Source organism: Dryobates pubescens, chromosome 1 (assembly GCF_014839835.1).
Source record: "Dryobates pubescens isolate bDryPub1 chromosome 1, bDryPub1.pri, whole genome shotgun sequence".
NCBI lineage: Eukaryota > Metazoa > Chordata > Aves > Piciformes > Picidae > Dryobates > Dryobates pubescens.
This window is the reverse complement of record NC_071612.1, coordinates 61663802-61672186: the sequence shown is the minus strand read 5'-3', so window position 1 is coordinate 61672186 and position 8385 is coordinate 61663802. Positions and strand designations below refer to the sequence as shown.

At 53.5% G+C, this 8385-nt stretch overlaps 1 protein-coding gene across 1 annotated transcript; it reads left to right on the top strand.

The window, feature by feature from the left end:
- Positions 1–3475: 3475 nt before the first annotated feature.
- LOC104306668 (PHD finger protein 7) lies at positions 3476–5586 on the top strand. The gene is made up of 6 exons (XM_054177083.1): positions 3476–3562; positions 4004–4128; positions 4360–4629; positions 4833–4946; positions 5081–5199; positions 5543–5586. The coding sequence occupies exons 1-6, from the start codon at positions 3476–3478 to the stop codon at positions 5584–5586; spliced, it is 759 nt and encodes a 252-aa protein (XP_054033058.1).
- The last annotated feature ends 2799 nt before the right edge of the window (positions 5587–8385 follow it).

Below are 8385 nucleotides of genomic sequence, written 5' to 3'. Positions count from 1 at the left end.
AGTTTAAATAGGAAAAACAATAAAAAACAACAATGAAAGTTTTACAGAGACCCACAAACACCGTGACAAAAGAGAGAGATCCCAGAACATACCCAAGAACGTCCCATCCCCACCTGGGGGTACACGCAAACCCCCCAGGGCTCTTTCCTCCCCACCCAACCCAGCCTTGGGTCTGGGCAGGCCCAAGGGAGGCAGCTCATGCCATTTTACCTAGGCAGCAGCAGGGGACGAAAGAGGAAGTGAAGACCCCGCATGGACATTTTATAGGGGAGCAGGGCATTATGGGAAATGGAATACCTGGTTCCCTGTGACCACCCCCTGGGCTGGGCCCACCCCTTGGGACCTCCCAGGTGTGGCCTGTGCAGTGGCATCTGGGTCAGCACCCAGCCTAACCACCACACACATCTTCCTCAACTTTTTGTCCCCATAATCCTGCTGTCACTCTCCTAAGGACCTCTTTAAACTGAGAAGCACCACTGCCAGCTGCTGTCCTAGCTGCATCTCCATCCAGTGATGATCTCAATAACTCAGCTATATCCTTAAGACAAATCTTCTCTTCCTTCTCAGCAGGCCCTTTTTTAGCAGAGGTTCCCTCACCAGGATCAGTCTCTTGCTCTTCTCCCCCATCAGCTCCTGGATCAGCTTTGGCCTTTCCACTTCCAGTCTTTAAAACTGCTACTTGCATAAGTGGAGCTGTGTTTGAATTTACAGCCACCTTAATAGAAGCTGACAGGTCTTGAGTCAGATCAGCTGCTGTGGGGGCCCCTTCCAGTCCTGCCATGGAGGACAGAAATGACCTCACCTGGTTAATGGTGGCTGAAGACGGGGGAGCCACCATGTTGGGAGCTGCCACCGCCCCTGGCTGCGTGCCAGAATCAGCAACAGTACCGTTTAAAGCAGCCTTTCCGATAGACTTTTTAGCTTTATCCTTAACTGGTACAGATTCTCCACTCTCCTCATCACTAGTAGTCTCTGGGGCAGACCCAGAGGCGTGCCGCCTCTTCTTTGATCTATGCTTAATAACGAAGCAGGCCCTAGACACCTTCTTCTCCCGGCGTAAAACATACAACAAATATGCAATCACTACCATCAGCAGCAGATTCACACACATCACATAAATCACCTTTGGATCCCAGCCATCGCTTAAAATTACTCTTTCACCTACTGGGATCTTAAACTCCCTTATCTCAATTGGCAAAGTACTCAAAGTTATGTTTCCATATCTACTAAGCTGAAAAAAACCCAGACAGCAGTCATATAGAAGCTGGATTTTATACATAAACCACAAATAAATTTTCTGCATTAGATACCTACCTATGTGATCCAAAATCAAACCGAGACAGTTTGGAAAAGACCTTTCAGATCATTGAGCCTAATTGCTAACACTGCCAAGTCCACCTCCTAAACCATGGTTCTAAGCACCATAAACTCTTTTCAATATCTCCAGGGATGGTGACTCCACCATTGTCTTTTGGGAAGCCTTTTCCAGAGCTTGGCACTCTCAGCCCATAGATCCATCCTGTGTGGGGGCCTCTCTGGAGCTTTTCTACTCTCAAAATAGATCAATGTTCCCACCCAATGCCTCTGAAGCTGCCTCACAGCCACTTGCAGCTTCCTACCCCACCAAAGAAAGGCTCCCATTGGCCTCTGAAAGGAAGTTCATTGCCATGCAGAAAGGCCATTTTCATTGTGACTCCCCAGTTTGCACTCCTGCTACTTTTCATGGTGGAGGCAGCACATAACCAAAGTGCTATGGAGTTCAGGACAAGATGTTGGGCCACCTGCCACGTTTAGGTGCCACCCTGAGGTCCTGCGCTGTTGGTTGGACTCAATGATCCTCGAGGTCTCTTCCAACCTTAGTTATACTGTGATACTGTAAGGGACCAGAAACCATTATGTAGCTCAACATTGTTGGAAGAATTGTTTGGGGTATGGAGAGCTTGGCACGTTGCCCCTGTGGCTGACCGAGGGGCATTGGGGCGGGGGAGGTTCAAAGGTTGCTTCTGTCTCCTGTAGTGGGCATCCCAGATCCAGAGCTGTGGTAATGGTTGCAATAAGCAGTGTGAGCAATCTGGCAGTGTAGGCCTAGAGCATGCCATGGTGGTAGGCCGTGTCCAGCATGGGTGCGGAAGTAGCTAGCAGCATAGCAGAATAGCGCTGTGCCTGCACCGTGTAACCAGAGCAGGACAGCGGTAGCTATAAACACAGAGGGTTATCTCAGAATAACAGGACGCACACCTGCATCAACAACCTCGCATGTTATTACTGGTTGAACCAATGCTCTATAGTAATAGTGTGGGGTCACTCGTGAGGGGCCAATGAAGCCGTGCCAGCAATGCCCTCCGAGTTGATATAAGTTGTAAAGGTTTTCTTACCGCGCACTTCTCCTACGCACTTCTTCTATGCACTTCTTGCTAGCCTGTCAGCTCTACTGTCTGCTCTGTACTATGCTTGCATCATGATCGAACAATACTGAAGCAATAAAGGGACAATACTAGATCATACTGATCAGCTGTATTGATTCCATTCTCTGTCGTCGCTGAACAGAGCCAGTGCTGCAGGTCCAGCCTTGGTGGTACAGTGCAGAAAGGAAGGTTCACCTTCTCTGAACTGCTAGCAGAGCTCCTTGGCCAGGGCTGTAGTCCTGGAGTGGTGCTGCCTGAATATCACCTTTCAGTGTTCAACTCTGCTTGCTGCAGGAGAAGCTGCCCCACTTACATGGCTGCCAAGGGCTTGGGCCCCTGCCTCAGAACTTCACACAAGCCCCTGTGAGGTGGTGATCATGTCATAGAGGGTGCCAGGTAGCTGAGGGCATCCTTGACTATATTTTGGGTGCCTGCAGGTCAGTGGTAGACATGTCATTGTGACCTGCCAGGACAAGCCTAAGAAAGAGAGGATGGACTTATCTGGTACATCAGTGTGACTTAGTGAAGTGAGGCAAGGGCAGGGGAGGGATGGTGCTGCCAAGGAAGGAAGAGACCCCCACACACTGGGCCTCTGGGGCTGAGCTGCAAGCCAACCCACATGTTTTGCTTCTCTCTCAGAGCAGAGGAACATTGGGAGGAGACAGCCCAGCACTGCTGGGACAGAAACTCTCCAAGCATTCACTGCTGACGTGTGCCATGTCCAAGAAGGAAAAGGCTCACAACTTGATGGAGCAGGGTGAGAACAAAGTATCCCCTCCCACAGCCTGGCCTGGGGATTATGGGTGGCCACATGGGGCTGAGAGGGGTGACAGGGTGAGGCAGGAGCTGCCCAACTGCCCCAAGGGCAGGGTCTCTCCCTTCTTCATCAAGTGGGGTTCAGGATGGGCAGCGGGGCACCTGCTGGCACATCCCTGTGCCTGCCATGCCCCACTTCCACACCAAGGCCTCCAGTCCTGCCTGCCAGCCAGGCAGGCAGGGACAGAGTAGGCTCTTGGGTGCAATCTCCTGGGGACACATTCCTCATTCATGTCCCCTCCCCTCCAGCATGCATGTTGTGCCACCAGGCAGAGCTGGACCTGGATACGTGTGGGATCAAAGTGGAGCAGCATGGGATCTGTGCTCATGTGTTTTGCCTGGTGAGTTCCTTGGGGCTAGCTCCTGCTTTCCCACAGGCAGTCTCTGCCACAGCTTCCTCATCAGCTCCCCATCTTTTCTATTCTGCAGTTTTTTGCTGACAGCCGTTTCCAGAAGAGGCCAAGAAATTATGTTCACCTTAGGCTTTTCAGACAAGTGGTTGAGGAGGCAGCACAGAAGGTGAGAACATGACAAGATCAGGGATATTTGTGCCAGGAAAGGTTTGCAGCCCAGGCACCGAGAAAGAAACCTCTGCCTTTCCAGCCCTGGGACAAAAGTCTTGCTCCCAGCAGCTCCACAGAGGCTTCAGCATAGGAGCCTCACCTGGCAGGCAGATCTGCAGGGTGTGACCCATCAATGGCTATGTGCCCTGCCTGGAAGCATGAGGCTGGCTGTGGAGGCCCTGAGGATGCTGCTGAGTGAGGTTGCTCTGCCATTTACAGGTCTGCTTTGTCTGCCACCAGAATGGGGCCACCATCACCTGCTGGGAGACGGGCTGTGACTGCAGCTTCCATCTCCCCTGTGCCACACAGGGTGGGTGTGTCACCCAGTACTTTGGGTTCTACAGGTAAGGGCAACTGGTCCTCACAGGGGAGGCTCCCCACCACCAGGTCCCCTCCCTACCAGCTTCAGGCAAACAAGAAAGGAACTCACTGTGACACTTCCCAGTGGCCAGAAACAGACCGAGTCCCAGCTGGGCAAGCTCTGAATCTCCTTTGCTCCTCCTTTCCTCTCCTTGTGGCTACCACAGGACACCCAACACTTTTCGCCTCTCCTGTACTGTTTTTCTTTCCTCCAGGTCCTTCTGCAGGGAGCACCGCCCACAGCAGGCAGTGGATGTTGTTCCAAAGGTGGGCACCACCTGTTTCATCTGCCTGGAGCCTGTGGACAACCAAACATCCTATAGGACCATGGTGTGTCCAGCATGCAAACACACCTGGTTCCATAGGGACTGCATCCAGAATCAGGCTGTCTTCACTGGTGCTCGCTGCTTCTGCTGCCCATGTTGTAAAAATGAATATAAATTTTCAATGGAAATGCTCACCATGGGGATCCGAGTCCCCCAGAGGTTGGTGGTCCTTTCTCTTCCTAGCTCACAAGCCAGGAGGGTGCAAGCACTGTGCCACCCCAGTGACTGCCCCTGTGGTCCTGGCTCCCTGGCTTCAGCTTCATGAAGGAGTTGGAAACAGGGTAGGGGGGAAGAGGAAGGACACCATGCATCTGCCTTATGCTGGCACAGCAGGGGCCCATCAATGTTCCTTTCTCCATCAGACCACTATCCTGGGAGAACCTCCATGCAAATGCAGAAGTAAGTGGGAGGCACAGCTGCTGTGACTCTAGAGAGTGCCTGTGTCCAGGAGGCAGGGAGCAGGCACAGGAAGAAGGGTAATTTGTCAAAGCTGCACCCTGGGGCTTTGCACTGGATCCCCATCTGGTGAAGGGCTTGAAGCGGTCTGCCAGATGGTCCTGTGCCATGGTCACTTTGTCCTCAACAGCCATGAATGCATTTACTTCCCCAGGCCTTGGCAACTGCTCCTATGTTGCTCCTGTGCTGCCGAGGGCACCCACAGGCGATGTGCCTACCTGAGGCGCAGCACAGCCAGCTGGGAGTGTGACAGCTGTGCTGGCCCCAGCAGAGGTAAGAGGCAAAGCTCCCAGGTGCCACTGGGCCAGTGAGATGGTAGCAGGTGCCCCAGCTGGGCTTGGCAGAGTCTCTTTGCTCCAGAAGGGCTAGTGGCACTACCCTGGCCTCTCTTGCCATGGCCATGGTGGGGCCATGCCCTTGACCCTACTGCTTCCCTTTACAGCCTCTAGTGCCAGCTCAGGGCTTGCTGGCCCCAGCACCACTAGCCGGGCAGCATCAGCATCCTCAAGTGGCTCTCCAGCACTTCAGGGCAGCAGTCACCCCAGCTCCCCAGAGCCTATTTGAGTGCAAGCTGGCTCCTGCCTGCAGCATCGCTGCCCAAACTCCCTATGGCCAGACGAGAAAACGCTGCAGGACCAGCCATACAGCATCCCCGAGTGATGGCCCTGATACCTCTCCATGAGTACAATAAAGTTGGTTGTTTATCTCTGCACTGGAAGATTAATTTTTCAGCTCCTAGCCCTTTCTCGGGGGGGGTGGAGATAGCGTTAGGGGTTGGGTTCAGAGAGTCTTTTACTCCACAGGGACTGGAGCACTGTCCCCACAATTCTCTCCTTGACAGCTGCCCTTGGCTGGATGCCCAGCACCACGGCCGGCTGCTTCAGGCCTCGCTGGCCCCGCAGCCTGGGAAGTTCACACTCAGACCCGGACCGAGACTCCCTGTCTCTGTCCCGGGCCTGCGGTGTGTCCCAGCCTGGCCTGAGACTTGATGGGGTGCTTGGTGCCATGGTTTAGTTGTTTAGGTGGGTTGGATTGGTTGATGGGTTGGATGCGATGATCTTGAAGGTCTCTTCCAACCTGGTCTATTCTATTCTATTCTATTCTATTCTATTCTATTCTCCTCGCTCACCCTGTGAGGGTTGTGACACCAGAATAAAAACCAGATGGTGTCTCAGGCACAACCAGAGTAGTAGAAGAATACAAAATCCCATATTGGAGAATCCAGGTCTGAAATGCAGTTCAGGACCAAGAGAGAAACCTGAAACCCCCAGAAGCCCTTCTACAAGGCCAGCCGGCTGCCGCTGCCGAACAGAGGCTTTGCAGAGGCTGCCTCCTGCAGCTCCGGCTGTTGAGAGCATCCTCAGCCATCCTCTTCTAGCAGTCACCTTTCTAGTAGCCACCTTCCACCAGGCCTTCAGAGGATTCGCCGCCTCCCAGCACCAGGGCACGGCAGAGATCCGTTAGATGGCGGCAGAGGTGAAGGGAGCCAAGGCACAAGCTCCTCGGTTCAGAGCACAGCGCGTCTCGGGAGTGCCTCGAAGCTCGCGTCGCAAGCGCTCCTAAGAGCGGGGCCTGTTCTGACCGTGGCTGCACCCCGCGCCTTTCCAGCCGCAGCAGCCGAGGGCAGCAAGCGCCACCTGCCTCGCCGCTGCCCGCTCCTCCCTGCGCCCGGCCGCCGCCCCGCGCGCGTGTGCGCGCCGCTCTGCCCGCCGCCGCGCGGCGGCGCCCGGGAATGCCGGAGCGGTGCCGATCGCCCGGCCCCTGCCCGTCGGAGCGGGAGAAGCCACGGGGCGCGCGGGATGTGGCGCGGCGCTCTCGGCCTCCTCTGGCTGCTGACGGCGGTCGGTGAGTGCGGGGCGGCAGCTGGGGGCAGCGGGGTGCCGGGTACTGCGAGTTGAGAAGAGGCGGTCTGGGCCCTCAAGGAGGGCTGGTGGGTTCCGGCGTCTCTTTCTGAGGCAGACGCTAAGGGCTTCTGCCGGTCTCCTTCGCGGGTGGGGCTGCGTTCCCAGAGTGGGCCCTCCCGAAGCCCCCGGTTTGGGGGAGCCCCCCAGCTTCCAATAGAGACTCGTCAGCTCAGCTGCCCAAGCGGCGGCGGACGGGTCCTGCCCATCCTGCCCACGTCGCAGCCCAGGTCCCCCAAAACCACAAGCTCCGACCGCCACCATTGGCCCCGTGGCAGGCAGGGGATACCCACACCTCGGTAGTTTTGGTGCGAGTTGGGGTGACCGAGAAAGAGAGAAGTTATGCTGAAAGTGAGCTAAGTTTTTGTCGAATTCGGAGTGTGTTGTTACCAGCAGTTGGTGCTCCAGCAACGCCTGCATGCACCCACTCCATGAGCACTGTCTATGGGTAACCCTAAGGTAGGACTACCGGGGGAGGAATGACGTGCCACAAAGTGTTTGCTGGTCACTCTTGAATTCCATCCCACCTTTTCACCCCTGTCGTGGTAGATTTTAGCCTTTTAGGGCAAGACAATATAAATGCTTAGGTGTTGGGTGATGATATAAACAGCAGCGCTACTATAGTTTGATAACTGGGTTGGTACATAGCTATCAGATGCTTACATTGTTAATTGCTTTTTTTTTTTCAGCAGCACTATTTGTAGCTATCATATTAGTGTGCTTAAAGGGTGGAGTATATAGGCTTCTCCAGCTTTGTCATGTGATGAAAAAAAAGCAGATGTGATCATAGGCCTTATCAGATGAAGTCTCAGAAAAAGAGAAGTGCTCTTGATATTGTATGCATCAGTGGCATCACTTTGGTGGATCAAATTCTGCACAGATACGTGCAAGAAAGATGGTCATGATCTTCAAGGGATATGCAAGACGTCATTTAACTTGGTCAGAGTGCTGAGCATGGCTGAAATGGTAACTTTTATCTATAACTACTTCTAAGTATGCACACCAGAAAAATGGTTCTTTAAGCTGAGTCATAATGACAATGCTACAGCAGTAACTGTACTAGCTAGCCTTGAATAAATGGAGTTGGAAGTTAGAAGTTCTCTTCTTGGAATGTCTTGGGACTTTCATTGGGAGTAGTTTAGCAGACCTGCTCTTGAGGTGGAACTCAATCAGCTAGAAGTGCTTTTGTTGTACTGGTTGTCTGAAATCATTAGGGTGCTGTCCTGTAGGATAGGATCAACACCTCAGTAGCAGGTGTGCCAAAACAGGCACACAGGATCACAGGATGTTAGGGGCTGGAAGGGACCTGTGGAGATCATCAAGTCCACCCCCCTGCCAGAGTAGGACTACATAACCATACAATCTAGTGCGGGCCACACAGGAACACTTCCATACAGGTCTTGAATGTCTCCAGAGAGACTTCCTTAGCTATAGTCGTCCTTGCGTTGTGGTGCTTTGGGTATACTCTGGACCTCTTCTGAGGTGATTCAAATTATTAACCTGAGGAAAAAGTCTCACAAGACCTGCTTGATTTACTGATCAGTTGGTGAATTGAATC

Excerpts from the sequence above, each read along its gene's own strand:
- LOC104306668 (XM_054177083.1), top strand. The coding sequence starts at position 3,476 with ATGTTGTGCCACCAGGCAGAGCTGGACCTGGATACGTGTGGGATCAAA. Across the intron at positions 4,630-4,832 it reads GGGATCCGAGTCCCCCAGAG|ACCACTATCCTGGGAGAACC; the intron begins GTTGGTGGTCCT and ends TTTCTCCATCAG. Across the intron at positions 4,947-5,080 it reads GAGCAGGCACAGGAAGAAGG|GCCTTGGCAACTGCTCCTAT; the intron begins GTAATTTGTCAA and ends TTACTTCCCCAG.